Source organism: Podarcis gaigeae (genome assembly GCF_964106915.1).
Source record: "Podarcis gaigeae genome assembly, chromosome: 6".
NCBI lineage: Eukaryota > Metazoa > Chordata > Lepidosauria > Squamata > Lacertidae > Podarcis > Podarcis gaigeae.
This window is the reverse complement of record NC_139682.1, coordinates 65,680,388-65,699,598: the sequence shown is the minus strand read 5'-3', so window position 1 is coordinate 65,699,598 and position 19,211 is coordinate 65,680,388. Positions and strand designations below refer to the sequence as shown.

At 41.0% G+C, this 19,211-nt stretch overlaps 1 protein-coding gene across 2 annotated transcripts in view; it reads right to left on the bottom strand.

Moving 5' to 3' along the window:
- ST6GALNAC5 (ST6 N-acetylgalactosaminide alpha-2,6-sialyltransferase 5) overlaps positions 1 to 19,211 on the bottom strand; it is a 139,784-nt gene that overhangs the window by 78,456 nt on the left and 42,117 nt on the right. For both annotated transcript variants that reach the window (XM_083743103.1, XM_083743104.1), the window contains exon 2: positions 348 to 548. In XM_083743103.1, the coding sequence (XP_083599229.1) occupies positions 348 to 548 (201 nt within the window). The remainder of the gene's footprint in view (positions 1 to 347; positions 549 to 19,211) is intronic.

The following is a 19,211-nucleotide window of genomic DNA, read 5'->3' as shown; positions in this document are numbered from 1 at the left end:
GCAAGTCGGTTCAGCCGAACACCAACAGCCATCATAATGGCATGTGAACCTATTTGCTATTTAAAAATAAGGCAGGCGGGAAGTTCCTTTGCTTCTCTTCCTTGACAAGGTTTCAGCCCAAGACCCCCTTGCGAAATTTTCCCATGGAGCAAAAATGCCCATAAATAAATAGGGCAAGCTGCACAGAGACTGAAATCACCCGACCCAAAGGAAGCCCGGGGTCTTTCTTGTCTGTCTCTCCCGACAACTCCCAGCCAGGTCTGCTGGTTTCGCTTCACAGTTCCTAAGGACCGGAGGCGGCGGGGCGTAATCTGGGACCATTTTTAGTTCCTGCGAAACTGACTTACCATCAGCGTCTTCATCTTCGTGCCCCTCTCCTTTAGATACCGCGATCTCAGGCTCGAGCGACTGAAGCCACTTTTTCCTCGAGGGTTTCCATTGCGAAGGAGCCAGTTAATGCGGTTTCCGCCGGGGATTGGGAGCGGGGATAAAAAATCCAAAGCCACAGTCAGGATCAGCCCAACCTTGAGCTGTTGTGGGAAGCGCGGCTGTTGCAGAGATTAGAGAGAGAATTAAAACTGGACCCTTTTAGAGTCTCCCAGTGATCTACACAACTGCCGCCTGGCGGGGCCTTCTGGGTCCTAAGACGCGCCGGCTCTCAGCTCCTTCTCGGGCTCAGCATAGGCAGAATTTTAACAGTTTACTTTTAGCTTTTATTAACCCTAGGTGAAAATCAGATGCCAACTTCCTTCGATTTGTGGAGCGGGGGAAAGATCGCTCCAGGAGACAGGAAAAGGAATCCTAAGTTTGCACTCACAAACTCTACAATGGCATATTCGATCAGTGAATGATCCTTTCCTGACCAACATAAATTATATATGTATTAAAAAAATACAAGGCGTACTTGCAGGCTGATAATACCAGCAATTATCTTCTTCAAAATTCCTGTTTTAAGCACTATTCTCTACCTAATCATTTCCTTTTTAAAGACCTAAGTGCCTGTAGTTTTCTGGCCATTAATTCTGTCTCTCTATCTCTCACTAGGCTTTTGTATGTTTTCCAAGCAACTCTTTTGTGAATAGTTCCATTATCTTTTCATAGTGCTTGATTATTTAACTACAATTTAAATGTTTTCTAGGTCTTATGTCTGTGAGCCAGTTATCCATATCACATATCCTACCTTCCTTCCAGTCATTCATAAAGCATATTTGGTTGCTTTTCATATCACACAGCCTAGCATCATCTTTAAAATGTTTGCTTTGTACTAATTTTAGATTATAGCTTTCTCTATTAATAAAACGGTTTTGCTTATTTTATGTGTCCCATTTTCTTTCCCTGGGGCTTTTTCTTCTTCTTTATTAATGATTCAAAATTCATTGGTATAAAACTTTAGTAAAGTAAACTGAATTTCATACTTTCCTTGCTCACATTCCTTGCACCCTTCAAGTTGTTTTCTTAGGAAGTGATTAAAATGACACTATGATACTTTAGATAATATGCACGTCTTAATTATGTTCACATTCTCTCCAAATTGCACATAACCATCACACTGTAATATATATACCGGTATTCCCATCTAACCTATATCTATTCAGTATTTAGGAGAAAACTAACAGCAAGCTAACCTATCCATAGTTACAAATGGCATCTTTTCAAGGCTGAAATTGTCTCTGAAATCCATTTATCATCTTTACTAATTCACTCATGGACTAGCGGTGGAACAAATACAATCACTAGTCTGTTGCAAAAGTAGCACTTAAGGATTTCTTTTTTAAAAGAAGAAAGTAAAACTGATTATCACAAGTGTACAGTACTAAAACGATCAGGTAGTAAACACGTTTTATCTTATTTCAAAGAAGATTGTCGGCACTGGGTTGTTGTTTTTGCCATTTACTCAATTTGTGGTTTAGAACTGAACAGAACCAATAGAGAGGAGAAGCAATATGAAAAGAACCTCATCAGGTCTTGGTAATTCTTTGTCATGTGGTCTCACTTGAAACTCAGATTATCAGAACAAAGGACCATTTTGATGGATTATTTAAAGCAAAATTAATGGTGGTTTCCAAGTCTTCCTGTAACAGGCTACAAAAGACAGCTCATGCATTTTTAAAGTACTCCCCACCCCCCTGCTATGAGCAAGCAGGTTGCTGGCAACTGGGAAACTTTTCCTATATCCCATGCCAAATGAAAGCATCATATTTATGATTAAGGCTCATGGATGTATGTTGGACATCTGTTACACAGTATGTCTAACCAAGCCATCAAGCTTATGAGTTGGGGTGATAGCTAGAGCTAGTTGCTGAGTCTATTGATTAAGTGGCCCATCTAAATTTTGTAATTTAATGTTGAGCTTGCCTTGAATCATGTCCAGTTGTCTGATACGTATATATTTAATTAGATTGCCATGATGATCATAGACATAACCCTTGGCAGCCATGGCAGGTACTATTACAAACAGATAGTGTAATGTAAATTCTACAGTGGTTTTTTATGTGTAGACATAGTGTATCAAGGGAAATTTTTAAAGTCAATTAGAAAAGAGCCAAGTTAACCTAATTTCAATTTAAAGTCACAAAAATTAAGCTTTTTAGCTCTGTAGCTGTTTATTTTACAGTATTGGTATGCACCTATATGTATTACATGGAAAAATGAACAGACACATTCCACAAAAATAATTAAATTTGCAGCAAGTAGCAGAATAGACTGAGTTCATAAACACTTAATTGAGTTTGGAACAAGTCAATAAAGCATTTTTATAAGAGTTCAACTAACTTGCTAGATTCAGTGCAAAGTGATTCATAGCAGTTGTAATTTCTTGTTTTAAATGCAAGGGAGACATAAATAATTACTCCTTGCTTTATACCCATTATCCCTTATGCAAATAGTTTCTGATCGGCAATCTTGCTTGACATCCTAGGCCATTTTACCCATTACAGTATTAAGAACTGTATGTCACAGATCCACATTGGCTGCATATGGAGGACTACAGGTGCCATAGTCTATCACGTTGGTAATGAGTCTAATGTCTCCTGGGCCTTGCACTCTCTGGGTCCCCATCCAGGCGGCGGAGGAGAAGTTAATAAGCTTTTGCTTCTATTTGAGATTATCTGAAGGTTGCTGTGTCACCTGAACTCAGCTAAGGGTGGTTAATCTTAACTATGGTTTGTTGGAACAAACCAATTTCATACCATCATTTATGAATCTGACTTGCATCAACAAATCATAGCTACAATTAACTACTGTTTAGGTTTTGGATGCAATGCTGAACTCTAATCAATCAACATCAGAAGCAAAAGCTTCTGCTGCCTTCTTGCAACTGTACCAAGGAGGAGATAAAAGGTGGAGTGTGCAAGCCTGTGGAGGGACTGGGCTCGCTCCCAACACTGGTATCCATCCCATTCATGGAGATCAGAGAAGTGCAATTGGGATTCCTGGCTGGTCTGTCATTTAGGCACTAGGTGGGTCTAGATCTTATCAGCTCCAGTGGTAACATTAAGGTGACAGTCATAGCGGGAGAAAGCCTCAATGCCCAGAACTGTCTGGATGACTTTTTGGCACTAACAGAAGGCACACTAGTGGTGATGGATGGGATGACCAATTCTGAGACACTAATCCATCACTCTTCAGAACTCCTGAATCTCAGGCTCAACTGGGTTTTTTAAACTGAGTAATGGCCCTGATACCACAAGAAGAAACAGGCACTGTCCTCCCTAACTTCAGAGCTGCTTTTGAAGTGAAGGTGATCTTGGGATCTTCCTGCCCCCCTTTTTTAAAAACCTCAGAACTGCTGCAAGTTCCAGAGTGACTGCTCCAGCCTGCCTTTCTTCCTCAGTGCCTCTGAGAGGCAGTAGTGCAATGGCACACTTGATCAATTATGTCGTTTTCGAGAGAATCTTCAAATTTACCCCAGTTACCGACTAATAGATAGTGATAATTTTCAGACATGGAGGCATGTGGCATTGCACACATGTCTGCATGTACAATTGCTTAAAATGATGCTTCTGTTTCAGCATGGCACAGCAGACATAGCTGAAAATGATCACTACACGTATGTCCACAAATGGTGTAAATTTGGGGCTGTTATAGGAGTTCCTGTGCATTTTATACTATGCACAAAGTATATATATAGCTGTGCATGCACTAAGTGCCACCATATCTGAAAATGGTCACCATATATCAGCCCACACACCATGTATCAGTCCACAAATTTGGGTGGGTTTTTTATTTTTGAAAAATTGCAGAATTGTTTTGTAAAATTCAACCACACCATTGCAATATTTCCAAAGCAAAGCAGTTTCAGTGGTTCTATGTGTTAACAGAATCATCACAGAATTGTAGAGTTGGAAGGGACCCCAAGAGTCATGTAGTCCAACCCCTTGCACCTCAGGAATCACAGCTAAATCATCTCTGACAGATGGTCATCCAAATTCTGTTTAAAGACCTCCAATGAGGGAGAGTCCACCACTTTCTGAAGCAGTCCATTCCACTGTTGAACAGCTGTTACCATCACAAATTTCATCCTAATGTGGGAATATTCTTTCTTGTCATTTAAGCACATTTGTTCTGGTCCTGCCTTCTGGAGCAGCAAAGAACAAGCTTACTCCATCTTCCACGGGACATGCCTTCAGGTATTTGAAAATGACTATATCACATCACCCCTTGGTCTTCTCTTCTCCAGGCTAAGCATAACCCAACTCCCTCAACCATTCCTTACAAATCTTATTTTCCAGAACCCTTGATAATATTGGTCACCCTCCTCTGCATACATTCCAGCTTGCCCAGAACCTCCAGGTGGGATTCTGAACAAGGCAGAATAGAGTGCTACCTTGATCTGGACGCTATCAGTGCAAGATATATATTATATATTTAAAAAACTGTCCTTGTTCGTGGTTGCTCAAATGGACATATTTGTTTGCAGTACTCCCGTTGAGTAACCAGGGCTTCCACTTTTGAGCATGCAAATGTTCTCCCCATAATAATCCCAGAGTCAGCCTGTCAGCATCTGTCCTCTGCGTTCAGAATGCCTTCAAGCTATTGCCATGCAGAGTCTACAGCTGTTCAACTTCATTCTCCTCCTTTCATGACATCTTTCTCTTAGAGGTTTAACTGTTTTGCATCTCTCCGTGAGGCACTTTTTAATTTTCAGGTTGTTGTTTTTTAAACGGTGCTAATACTCTGGGGCAACATATATTACTCTGGCTCACCTGTATTTATAATATAATTTCCTATGCTAGATGGGATTGCACCCCGCCCCATCCCCTCTCTGTGGGGCTTGAATGTACATTAAAACAGGGGAGATCAGGGGATAAATGGATGTGGAATCACCAAGCTATATATGATTTTGTTATAACATTAAAAAAACCCTAACAAACTACGGAGGGAGAAAAATCCTTCACAGTTGCAGAATTTTGCATCGTTGTATTATTTTGTTCTCTTTTTCATTGTTTTCAGTGAGTGGGGGGATAAACTAGTATTTTGGGGAAGCAAAGCAGAAAGACAAAGGGTGGGATCACATAGAACTGAGTTAAAACAAGCTATGACGTTATTGCTTACAAGGAATTTATCAGAACACAGACAGGAAACACTACTTTTGACAGTGAAGGAGCCCAGTCTGCCTATGAGAGATCAGGGAGAAAGAGTGTCTTAAGACAGCAAATGGAGGGAGCTGCTCATACTGGCCAATGCTATCAACCTGGGGGTGCAGTTGGCTATGGAATGCAATCTATGAATCAACATCCCAATAAGTCTCTTGGGCCTCTCACAAGTTTAGAAAAAGTTGGAAGGGATAACAAGTGTCATCTAGTACAAACCCACTGCAAATGCAGGAATATTTTGCCTAATATGGGCTCAAACCTACAACTCTGAGATTAACAGTCTCATGTTCTACCAACTGAGCTATACATTGTATATTTTATTTATAGATTAACTTTTTTCCTTTTTTGCAGAGATAAAAGGTTAGTGAAATCAGCTTTGCATTGCAAACGCAACCAGTGGAAAACATTCAGCAACTAGCATGGTAATGAACTCATTCTATAGATTTTTTAAAAACTGCACACTGATTCATGAAATGCTTTTCAAAATTGGGAATGTGCATCAAGAACTGGTCAAAAGGGGGTGGTGGAAACAATATGCTGGATCAATCAATACTATCTCCCTTTTATGAAATTGGGCTGTCTTTGAACTTCTGACAGAAGCAAACAGCTAAAGAATGAAATATTGCCGAGAAGGAAGAAGTGCAAATGAAAATGCACGGGGGGGAAGCATGATAAGATCTGCTGACTTGGCCATTTTAGTACATTTCTTTTCCTGGGGTTCTCCTTATTCTAGGCAGTATACATAAAGGTATTAGCTATATGAGAACAAATATTTTCAAGCACTATAGAAGAAACCCACCAGTGAATAAACAATATGCATGTTGCTTGTCTCTTTCAAAAACATAGTCCTGGTTTAACAAAGTCGTATCTTCTGCATTTTAAACATCTGGGATAAGGCCATTCCTTTTTAAACATTTTGAATATGAATAAATGATGTCACTGAAGTGCAGAAGGCAAGCCTATTCTTTTCCTATTACTACAGATATTTGCATTTGTGTATGTGTATGAGTTTAAGTAAATTTGCTGAAGACAAAGGAATAAATTCTCCACCTAGAAGATTAGCTAATTTAATGGAATGCTACAGAATTAATAAAAGCAAAGTGAAATGTTGCAATTTTTGCAAATTATTGGACAGCTGTTTCAGAAATATATGGGGATGTTCAAAAGAAGGGATTATAAACAGTGCTTTGTCTGTAGCAGATTGTGATTTGCGGTCTGCATTTGTCTTTGTGCCCCCCCCCATTTTGTCTAAGAAATATTCTAGAACAATGTTGCACTTGAAATAAAATTAGCATTAAGAGAGTAGGCTCATCCAACTAATATGCATAGAAGAAGGCATTAATAAACCATGAGAAAGGACTAAAAGATAAAAATATATTATGGTGCAGTTTTCGGTGCCTTATGTATTAGTTGATAGCCCAGAGGGAGTTCTCCTGCTGTTACTTACACAAACACAAACATCACTTACGATGACAGGCTGAACCACAAGACTGACAACAAGTGGATCTGTTTCTGTGAAATCCAAGCAGGGGCACGTCAGAGACCCATCAAATATCTTCGAAATCAGCCTAGCAATTGTTTTTGTTTTGTCATTGAGTTTTGTGTGTGTTTGAGGCTTGGAGGGACTTGGTGTTATTTTATTGTCTTGACACATGCACGAGTACTTATTTTGTAAGCAAGAGGAATCTATGTGACAGAAAGCAGTGCAACTCTTGGATAACTCTGCTCTTGAATTTTGGCCAAAAGTATATTGCTGCTCTTCTCACAAACAAGAGATTGTATGCATGAGGTAAAGGGGCAAAGGCAGCTAAGGAATCAATAGTTACTCTCCTTATACTGTAGGGTGGATGTGATTTAGCTTTATGGGATAGAGGGGGCCTGAAGGTCTTCTATGTACTGTAGCTGTCAGTGGTGACCAGTAAGATGCTTCACTAAGCAAAACAGCCAGAAGTTTGCCTTCTAAGCATCAGGAAGCAGCTGTAGAAGGGGGGCAGCCAGCCAGCACCATGGAAACACACAGTTGCTGATTGGATAACATGGAGGTAAGCCACTGATGTCTGCAGTGTCCAGGGAGTAACCCCACACTTGTTCCTGTCTAATATGTATAGATAGGAACTCTCCTTCTCATTCAATCGCCACACTAGAAGTGGAGCAACCCAATGACAGCCACTGATGCCAGGAGCCTCCAGAGGAGCCCACACCCATAATCTGAAAGCAAAACTAACATATATTCCTCATACTAGAGATGCGAGGCATAGGATTAAGTAAAACAAATGCAGTTATTTTGTATCCCAGGCAAATAGCAGTGCGATACATAAAACACAGATAGTGAAAATGTGAAACTTGTAGATTTCCCAGGGTTGGCATAAATATGGACATAGCACAATGTACATCAGCCTTGCAGGACTGTTTGGAGCCATATCAGCACAGCAGAGGGGGACAATGAGTTACTTTGGGATACAACTGTATCATATTGCATTGTTTCCATCAGTAACAATCAGGTACACCCTGGTTATGGTACATCAGTGGAGCCAGGCTTTATGCTTAATAACAAGACCTGGGGAATACTTGATAGAAATGAATCTTCATCTCACCTGCAACAGGTTCCCCAATCATTTAAATTTCTACATGTGCAAAGAAATGTGCATGTGCATTAGATCTCTCCAAGGTGTAAAACACAATAACCAAGAGATCCATGGGTACATATCAGTTTGCATGGGAAATCAAGGTGCAGGCAAATAGCGAACTAAAATCTCCTGCCGTGGCTTCAGATTCCTAATTTTTTGTTTCTTCACATACACGTTCTCAAAACTCTGACCACAAGATGTCAAAGAGAAAAACAACTACCAGACTTTTAGAAAACATCTGAAGGCTTTTAATGTTTAATAGACTATTGCATTTTAATATTTTGTTGGAAGCCGCCCAGAGGGGCTGGGGAAACCCAGTCAGATGGGTGGGGTATAAATAATTTTTTTTTTATTATTATTATTATTATTATTATTATTATTATTATACCAACAAGATCAACACCAATGCCTGTAGGTGTTGAATACTTATAGAGGGAAATCAGTGGGTCCCACCCACTTGTCAAAGTTGGTCCACAGCAGGGGTCAGCAACCTTTTTCAGCCATGGGCTGGTCCACCGTCTCTAAGACCACGTGGTGAGCTGGACTATATTTTGAAAAGAAAAATGAATGAATTCCTATGCCCCACAAATAACCCAGAGATGCATTTTAAATAAAAGCACACATTCTACTCATGTAAAAACACGCTGATTCCTGGACCATCCACGGGGCGGATTAAGAAGGTGATTGGGCCGCATCCAGCCCACGGGTCTTAGGTTGCCTACCCCTGGTCCACAGCATGGAGAGAGATAAAGACATGACCCCCAGGCCACAAAGGTTCCCCTTCCTAGGCATAGATAGTGACTGTGCCACAGGGAATCTGCCCAGCTTGTGTCTGAAAGCTTCCTGGTTTTTTTCTGGCTTCATTGAAGAGTGCCTTGTGACAGATATTCCTCAGCATTATCCAAAGACGGCAATATTTCCTTGGCTACTTTGATAAAGGAGATAATATTGTTCTGGGCGAAAACAAAATAGCCAGACTCAAAGGAAAAATAAAGTGCCATCCAGCTGTGTTGGAAAGTGTCAGCACAAAGGAGCTAAACTAAAAGGTATGCAGAGGTAACATTTAATTAATTAATTATTGCAGGGCTTTCAAATGACAAAAACGGCGTGTGCTGTTCTTTTTCGGTGTTTGTAATATGCACTGTTACTGAACAAAGGCTATTTTTTAACACTAGAAAATAGGACACTAAAATAGGAAGAGAGAATGTGAATCACGAAGGGGATGTTGTATGTGATAGGAAGAGTTGTAGCGGAATGTGATGGATAAAGAAGATCTTAGACATCATCACAGAAGGCCAGAAGGCCAAAAATACTATTTAAAACAGGATTAAGCATGAACAGTGCAATTTCTGTCACACACGTAAGGAAGAAGATCTCATGGTGGTGTCAGGTTCTGAAATCTGAAATCAGGTGGAAGGGATTTAGTGTTGTATAGGGTGGAAATCAGAGAGGTGCTAGGATGAGGGAGACTGTGTTTCAAATAGGAATAGCCCAGCCTAGAGTCCTTTAAAAGAAAGATGGATTTAAACTATAAATCCTAACCCAATTCATCTGGGAACAAGCTCCATTTAATTCAATAGAACTTAATTCTAAGTGGGCATGGTTCAGACTGCAATGTTGTGTGCTGTATTTGCAGCTTGGTTGTCAAAAGATGAAAAGGTGCCACATTGGAAAATGCCAGCAGATATTCTCTTCAAGGGCAGGGCTGTGTTCATGTAATCAGTTGCTATCATTCTGCTAAATGCTATGAAGAATTCTATCACCTGCTTCCCCAGATTTCCAATGATATGAATAACTGCAGTAATTGTTTTGTTTTGTTTTTTGTTTGTCCCATTCCCTCAGCTGAATCATTGTTTTGTTCACCATGCTTATTTTTATGTTGTTTTATTTTAAGGTGTTTTTATCTATTCTGTGTGCCACCTTGAGAGATGGCATGGAAATATTTTTAGTACAGGTAGGACTCTGCGGCAAAACATTGCAGCATGGAGTACTTCTGCTTGGAAAACATTCCTCTGTGTTTACCAGAGTCATATGACTTCTTGCAATGGGAATAGCTAAACATCATCCACACTTGAGAAACTATGCCCAAGAAGGTAGGTCAAGCATTTATATTCAAATCAAGCCCTAGCAATATACTTGCCTCAGATACTGGACGAAGTTCACTCAGCATATCTAGTGCTTATCCTGCCCATTTTAAACAGAAGATTCAGTTACTATGTCCTGTAATTGGGTTGTTTTTTGTACATTATAAGTAGCTAACAATCACAGTTTGTGTACTAAAAACTGAGTGCACTGTATACGTCACCTGAGCCAAATGCAAAGAACCTGCAGCTTTTTCTGACCTTAATAAATTCATATCTGAGTCTAAACTTAGCTTATTGAAGACTGCTCCTCATTTTAATCAAAATATACCAACAGATGAAAACAGAAGCAGAGCAAAAAATCGAGGAGAAAATAACAGCTGCTGCCAAAAACAGTAACAAAAAGTACAGTTAACATGTTGTTCATATCAAAATGTCTGGTGGATGGGGATGCTTAAAACCCTGATGCATTTCATATCATAGGGCTTCTTGTACATTTAGCTAGCCATCAATCCTCTTCATGAGTTGGAGGAACTGGAACATAGAGTGGTTGAATTACAGAGGAGGCAGATGGGACCCAGCCTCCTTATCATTTGTGATGTCATCCATTGTGATTTCCTTCCTTGTGATGAGAAAGTAGGATATGGTCAATAAATTAAATATGAAACTTTCAGTGGGGCGCAAAGGGCACAATTTGGCAAAAATGGTGGGAGTTCCGAGTTGTGGGGGAAATTCACTTCTAACATTTTCACGTCACTTTGTGATTTAATAAGCAAACAAAAAACACCCACATGAAAATTACCGTATTTTTTGTCCCATAGGACTCCGTCCCATAGGACGCACCTACTTTTTTGGGGGGGCGCCAAAACCAGGTCGGGGAACAGTGGGATGGCGGCGCTGCGCCTCCCCGCTGTCCCCTGAGCTTGTGGGTCTGGCCAATGTCTGTTCGGCGCACGGGGCGCTCTACTTCAGGGTGCCACGCGCGCCAGGTGGCAGGCTGCTATCCGCAGCGTGGGGAGGCCTGCGGGGAACTCCTGCAGGGCTCCCCATGCTGCGGATGTCTGTCCGGCGCGCAGGGCGCTCTGCTTCAGGGCGCCCCACCCGCCAGGCGGCAGGCTGCTATCCACAGCGTGGGGAGCCCAGCGGGGAACTCCTGCAGGGCTCCCCATGCTGCGGAGTTCCCCCGGGCGTGCAAGGCTTGCAGATAGCTTCCAGGAGCCTGGAGAGCGAGAGGTATCGGTGCACACCGACGCCTCTAGCGCTCCAGGCTTCAGCGAAAGCCTGCATTCGCCCCATAGGACGCACACACATTTCCCCTTCATTTTTGGAGGGGAAAAAGTGCGTCCTATAGGGCGAAAAATATGGTAATCAACATTTCACAGTGAAAGTGCACATTTTGAAGGATGGCTGTGACTTGTTCCAGAAAGTGAAAATTAGGTAACTTTGCGAACTTAATCAAACTTCTTTCCCATTTCTACAGAGTTCAAAAATCTTTCACCTTTTGTTTCCACAAAGGATACTTCCCTTGGAAGTAAGTATTCACATTCATCATTGCTTTCGTAGCACTGGACTATGCAAATCGGGTACTGACCAACAGATGTTGCCCAAGCTGCATTGCTGTGCTGATGACAACAATATTCAAAGCAGACCAAAGCATACAGGAATATGGGTCCTTTAGGCTCCCTTTTCCTTTGAAATGTAGGTTTTAATCAATTGGAAAAGTTATTGGCCAATTGAGCCAAAGCATAAGTATTAAAATAATTCATCCTGAACAACATGGGGTTTTATTTTATGTTTAGTGCAGAAGGTTCGCCTGCACGAATTTGCTACGCTTATTTAATGTCGTCTTTAAGATGAAAGATGATGCCAGCCCAGTGGTAATAGCATCTTTTGACGCTGAGAAAGCATTTCGCAGAATTGAATGGCAGTTACTCTTTTACTATGATGGAATTTTTTTTAAAAAAATAATCCCATAAATGTATTGCACCAGTGACAGTTTTCTGAGCAAGGATGCATAATAATGACACAATATTGTTTCTGTTTTTATTTTCAGAGGGAGTCGGGCCAAGGATGCCCAGCCACAATGGTCTCTTTCCTATTGCAAATAAACCATTCCCAACAAGATAATTAAGTGGAGCTGCTACAGCAGCACAATGCACTAAAAGACAAAACCACTGATTTTCATAGTGCTCTTTCCCTGGGAGATGCAGCCGTTTATCCAGGAGATAATGGCACATTTAAGGAAAACTTTCAAGGCATAAAGTGCAGAGAGGTACCAAATCAATGATCTTAGAGATGAAGGAAAATAGCTGTGGGCTGGTTGTAAGTCTTTCTCTATCTGCCACCCCATGTAGTACAGTTAATTATTCTTATCATCCACAATGCCCTGGACCTGGTCTTGTCAGGAACAGCCAGATAAAACAGCAGGCATAGCTCCTACCTTACAAGAAAGGAACGGTGACATTTTTTTCACCTATTTATTGAGAGAATTTCTAGCCTGCTCTTCGTTAAAAATAATCCCGGAGCACAGCACAGCACAACACACACACACACACACACAAAATATATCACATAAAATAAAACCATTATAAAAAACCAAAAAACTGTGTACTGTGATGTTAAAATGCATCATCACTTACTACAAACAAAAGGAGTGAGGTCAGGGTGGAGAAAGCTCTGTTCTTTACTTTTTCATCCTGGTGTTTTAGTCAAGGGAGAGCCCAACAGTATTAGCCAGACTTGGCCCTCCAGATGTTTTGGGACTACAATTCCCATCATCCCTGACTGGTCCTGTTAGCTAGGGACGATGGGAGTTGTAGTCCCAAAACATCTGGAGGGCAAAGTTTGGCCATGCCTGGGTTAGGCCTATCCCAGATTCTGCTGCTGCTAAGTGCAAATAAAACTAGGGTTAGTGCAGGTGAAGGATGAAGAGAAATCAGATATGATGTGGCTTATGCACCTGTAAAGCTAAACAACTAAACCAGCCTTCCTTCACTTTGTGCCCTTGGGCATACCTATTGGTTCCTTCAGACTCACCCGGATAATGTATTAACTAAGGGGCATGGCCAGCCCCAGCAGGGACCTCCTCCTGGCACCAACATTATCATCTGTTTGACACCAGGTTAAGGGATTCCTCTAGTCTTAAGTATGTGATGGGACTGGATGATTTTTAAATACTGGCATCATGCTAATCGATTATTCCTGGTGGTTTCTCATTAGTAATGGTGGGTTTTGATTTTTAGTGTATTATGGATATTGATGTTGTGTTCATTTTTTTTCACTTTTAGATAATTGAATTGCTGTAAGAAGCTTGGAGTCCTTTTTTTTTAAAGATAAAGGTGTCTAATAAATTTAGTAAACCTAAGCCAATGAGGTGGATCCAGACTTAGAACAGACCTAACAAATCAATGGGACTACTCTAAGTCTGACTAACACTCAATTCAACACAGTGTGTATATGATTTAACAAAAATAGCATTGTGAAATAGCATTGGAGACAAAACCATCAGCACTCCATAGTCCAAGGGCCAAGGGGATGAAAAACACTCAGTAAATACTATCTTCTGGAACACTCCCTGATGACAAGACTAGAAGCGCTGCAGAAAAGTCCCCCTGAGGCCCATCTCCTACAGACAGTCCAGAAGGGTACCATGGTTGCGATGGTATCAAAAGCTGAGAGTCCGAGGAGGAGGAGGAGAAGAAGGAGATTCACAACCTCTCTGTTCCTTTTGTGACTTCTACAAGCCACAATGGCTTAAAGTAAACTCCAGGAGAAACTGCACAGGCTTGGCTGTGCTTTTGCAAAAGGACAGAGTCACCTAATTAATAGTTATTGCATCAACTTCAGTCAGCAGTTGCAGTAACAACACTGATGATATTGATGGCATTGGAGAGCCAGGCTTAGCTCAGAATGAAAATGAGCAGAGCAGTCATCTATCAAATCCATATTGCTGTAGGCGGTGGGAGGCAGTGGAACCTTTTGTTTTTGTTGTTTTCTTGTTCAGCTAGTTTGTTTTAGTAGTTCAGCTCCAAGTGATTTAGATGTATAAATAAATGAGTATATACAATGTCAAATGATATGTGCTTACTGGAGCCCTGTGGCTAACACCAGTTTTTCATGAAAGACCCAGGGTAGTGGTTGTTGTTTGTTGGTAACCCTCTTTCTTGGTTTACAGTGACAGCTACATGTAGGTGGATGAGAAGGTAGGTAGTTGGGAGACATCTAGCCTTATAATCTCTCTTTAGAAAACATCTCTCTCTTTCCTTTTGCTCGATTCCGGACAGTGGTTGGCTGAAAAACATGCCATCTCTGGCATCGATAACCCTCCCAATTTATTGCTGCCGTCTGCAGTAAGTCTTTGATCTAACCCATCCTGACAACTATCTCCTCTCTTTTATTTTAACAATCTATTTGACTTATGACAAGGATAAGCTATCATTTTGTTGCAAAATCTGGAACCTCTGCAGCTGATTTCTTCACCTGTTTCACATATACAATATAGTCCATTTCAAGGATCCCACCTTGCCTGGCTTGTGCTTTCTTAGTCACTGTGTGTTACTCCTACATCCAATTACAAGAAAGAACGGAAAGAGCTGTGCTATGAAGTCTCAACCGATGTTGCATATAGTCAGATAGCATTGCTTGCTCTACAGAGCAAAGCTGACTTATGTAGGTGATTTCAAAGTCATGAGTTATATTTGAGAATGAATATTATATATATGATATTTTGAATTTGTGTGCTTTCATAGTATTGAGAAATCTGATTGACTGAAAGGATCTTAAAGTGTTTCTATGTAGATTATAAACAACAACAACAACTTGCTGGCTTTTTGAGAGAAGATAAATGTATAATTGTTTTTATTTATTTTAAAATGTTCTGTCCCTTACCTTTGTATTGAATTTTACTGGTCTGCAACCATAATATATCACAATAAATTGCTTGAACTTGTTTAAGTGATGCTGTAATCGACCATTTACCGGTAGTTGACTAAGGCATCATATTGACTTTTCACTGCAACGTTTAAATTGCAGCACCACAAATCAAGGCAGTGAATTAACTGAACTCATAGGTTAGCTCTGAAGAATCTACAGATTAATCAAACATCATGAAATCACAACAACCCAAAACCTATGGTGTACAATCTATTCTCAAATCAATACCAATGCCTTAGTAGGGTTTGAGGCAGGGATGGGGAACCTGTGGCCTCCAGATATGGTTGGACTACAAGTCCCATCACCCTTGGTTATTGGTCATGCTGCCTGGGCCTAATGGGAGCCTTTTAGAGGGCCAGTGGTTCCCCACCTTTGGGTTTAAGGCTGCAATTCCTCAAGCCCCACTGGACCTGTTTTTGAATGCGCTGATACCAATACTTCATATGAAGGGGAAAGATCTATCTATCTATCATCTATCTATCTATCTATCTATCTATCTATCTATCTATCTATCATCTATCTATCTATCTATCTATCTATCTATCTATCTATCTATCATCTATCATCTATCTATCTATCTATCTATCATCTATCTATCTATCTATCTATCATCTATCATCTATCTATCATCTATCTATCATCATCATCTATCATCTTTGGCCTATGCCAGGCATGGCCAAACTTAGCCCTCCAGATGTTTTGGGACTACAACTCCCATCACCCCTAGCTAACAGTACCAGTGGTCAAGGATGATGGGAATTGTAGTCCCAAAACATCTAGAGGGCCAAGTTTGGCCATGCCTGTCCTATGCAAATCAATAGACGCCCTATTGATGGTGGTGTTCTGGATACCAATAACAACATTCTGTATAGAAATGCTGAGTATCTATCAAAACTCTTAAAAACTTTTAGCTCAACACAGGGGGACAAAGCAGAGCTGATTTAATGATACCCTAAAACATGCAAACATGGTTTGCTTGGCATGCTTCCAAAGCAAATCCAAAATCATGCTAATTAGATCACTGGGTAGAAAGTATATGTAGAAAGTAGCAACGCACTAAGGGTTGTTCCCTCACACTTTATATCAGGTTCCCCCAAGAAAAACAGTGTGGCTAGCCATTATTTATTTGCCATATAAATAATGTCCCATGAAAACAGAAGTAACTTTACTCAAATATATGGCAGTTTCTGAGCTTGCATCTGGGGGAATCAAAATATAAAGGTGCCTCAGCAATGCTTACTTTCCCACTTGTGATTGACTGAAATGCATCCTGCTATTGCCTCAAGGGAGGGTGTATCTCTGCTTATCATCTTTTCTGTTTTCACTTTATGTTAATAAGAGCTTAGCATCATGGACCAATAATGAATGCTATTTAAATGCCCATATATTCCTGAACATCTGTTGATGCATATGCAGAATACAATTTGCACATATGAGTACATGCTGCCAGTTTGTGCACGTATTCCCTCTCCGTAGGACGTAGAAGTAGGTGTGACACATTTCTGAATCGAATAATAAAAATGTGTCAGCTAAGCTCTTGCTATTTATGTCTCTTGCTCGCAATGCCATGTATCTGCCAACCTTTGCAACTGGCTCTTTCTAATAGTTCTCAATGAAATAGCCAAATCTTGAATTTGCAAGGCATGCAAATTCCTATAGATTTCTTCTAGTGTTTTGTTCTGCTTTATAGAAGTCTTTGCCTGCTTCTGTAGTTCCCAGGATAGTTATGCAGGCATGGTCACAACTACTGCTACTTCTAGGCAAAATGTTGGTTAACCTAACGCTTGTGACATTTAACAAACTCTTTTGTGTTCCAGTTACCTAAATATAGATGGGCTAAATCCTCTACTAGATTGAGTTTTCACACGTTGTGATTTTTAGGTGTACAATTAGGAGTTTAAGCACATAGCAGGGTGGGAAACCTGAGCCTCAAGGGACAAGTGTAGCTCCCTATTTGGGCCTTGGCACTCTCCCACTGACCACTCTGCTTTCGTTTGGCTGAAATGTGTCCTTGAATTGTGTTAATGCCTCTTGTCTGTCTGATAAGAATATGGTGGTTGTAGGGAAAGCTATGTGTACCCAGCAAACATGTGTAGAAACCTCCGGTTTTTGTGTAGCTAAAATGTAACATTGCTTCGCCTACTCTTATCCCTTCCTATGTTATCCCCAAAAGAATTCCTATTCCCATTTTCATCAGAGAAATGTGGGAGGGTATGGAATAGGATGTCCCTATTTTCATCTAAATTAAATCTTAATTTAGATATTTAGAGTAGGAATAAGTAATAATATTAAATTAATTATTAATTAATTATCATAATGAGAATATACATTATAATAATAAAAGAGAATAAGTGGAATGACGTCACATACCAAGATTAAATCGATTAATTAATTGAACAAATCTGTAGATAAATATATAAATAAACAAATAAAATAAAATAAAATTCATTTATAATAATATATAATTTACATATATTGCGGAACCCTCAGTTGGTTAGAGCGTGGCGACAATAATGCCAAGGTTGCAGGTTTGATCCCTGTATGGAACAATTACATATTCCTGCTTCGCAAGGGGTTGGACTAAATGACCCTTGGGGTCCCACACAATTCTAGAGAGCCTGGATAGCTCATTGGTTAGAGCATGGTGCCTATAATGCCAAGGTTGCTGGTTTGATCCCTGTATGGGACCCCAGTATATTCTGCATTGCAGGGGATTGAATGAGATATTATAATATGAAGTAGGAAGCATCTATATATTAATATATATAGAGTGAGTAATAAATAACACACGCAGCACATACTTATGGCATAAACAATTAAACATTTAACGGAATGCTTGGGAATCATTGTTTATTATAAGTAAAACAATCATTAATTAGTTTATTTTTCCAGAATCAATTACATGTCCCTGTACAACCGCTTGTAAGCGGTAGCATGTGTTTGTGGCAGTAGCTTTAGCATGTTATCCATGGCACCTAAGAGGAAGCGCTCTGCAACGGAATCAGCTCACACCTCAGGCTGCATGGGTGCCAATAGCCGTGATTCATTGGGGGCGCCACATGGACGGGATTATAACCTATTTTACACTGCCTAAATGCATTTAGATTGTTCATTGATGATTATGAGTAGCGTTTTTTCCAATCAATCCCCTAACCCCATGCCCTCCGCTGCTACCCCTGATATGATATCAGATACCCAGGTGGTCCTGGAGAGCCCAGGTGGTCCCGGAGAGCCCGCCTCTCACCCAGCTTGATGACCTTCCAGGCACCTCTGCCGACCTCCTCAACGATTCTCAGTTCTCAGGTGCAGGCCCAAGCTCTTGGACAGTAACTGCAGCAGTGCAAACTAGGTCTCAGGCTCACTCGGCATCATCTGGTCCTCAGAACTGCATTGGGTCGCCTGCGAGGAGGCCGCCGGCCTGTGTCAATAACCCTGTTGTGTCCAGTTCTTCCAGTCCTTCGCAGAATAAGCAGCCCTGGGTCCAGCTTCCAGAATTGGGCACCTCGTCAGGCGGTGAGGAGGAACAGCAGCTGGAGGGAGGACTTCAGACAGCTGAGGGGGACAAACCGTCAGGCAAAAGACGCACCAAGAAGGAGCACGTGTGTAAGAGGAGCAAGTTTAAAACGGGCAACACGGAAGAAGAGTCAGAACAGCCTATGTGCCTTATGGGGGGCCGCCACCGTTAGCTATGATAAAAGTTCTGAAGGAAGGCTTCCAGGATCCTGCAAGCACGCTGGGACCAATTTGGAAGGGGCATCTGGTCGGTGGCGGTCATCCCGTATGTTGAGAAGAAGCCATTAGATTCTCATCGCATGGGTAAGCCAGACTTAAGAAGGGAGCCAAAGCGCAAGGTGCGTTGGTAATTCAATAAGGGGTCATGCCAAGGCAGTCTGGTAAGTATCCCACGAATGCGAGAGGTGTGCAGGGGTACTCCCAGCCGCAGCGTGTTACAAAGAGAAGCAGCCCTTTCGGGGAGG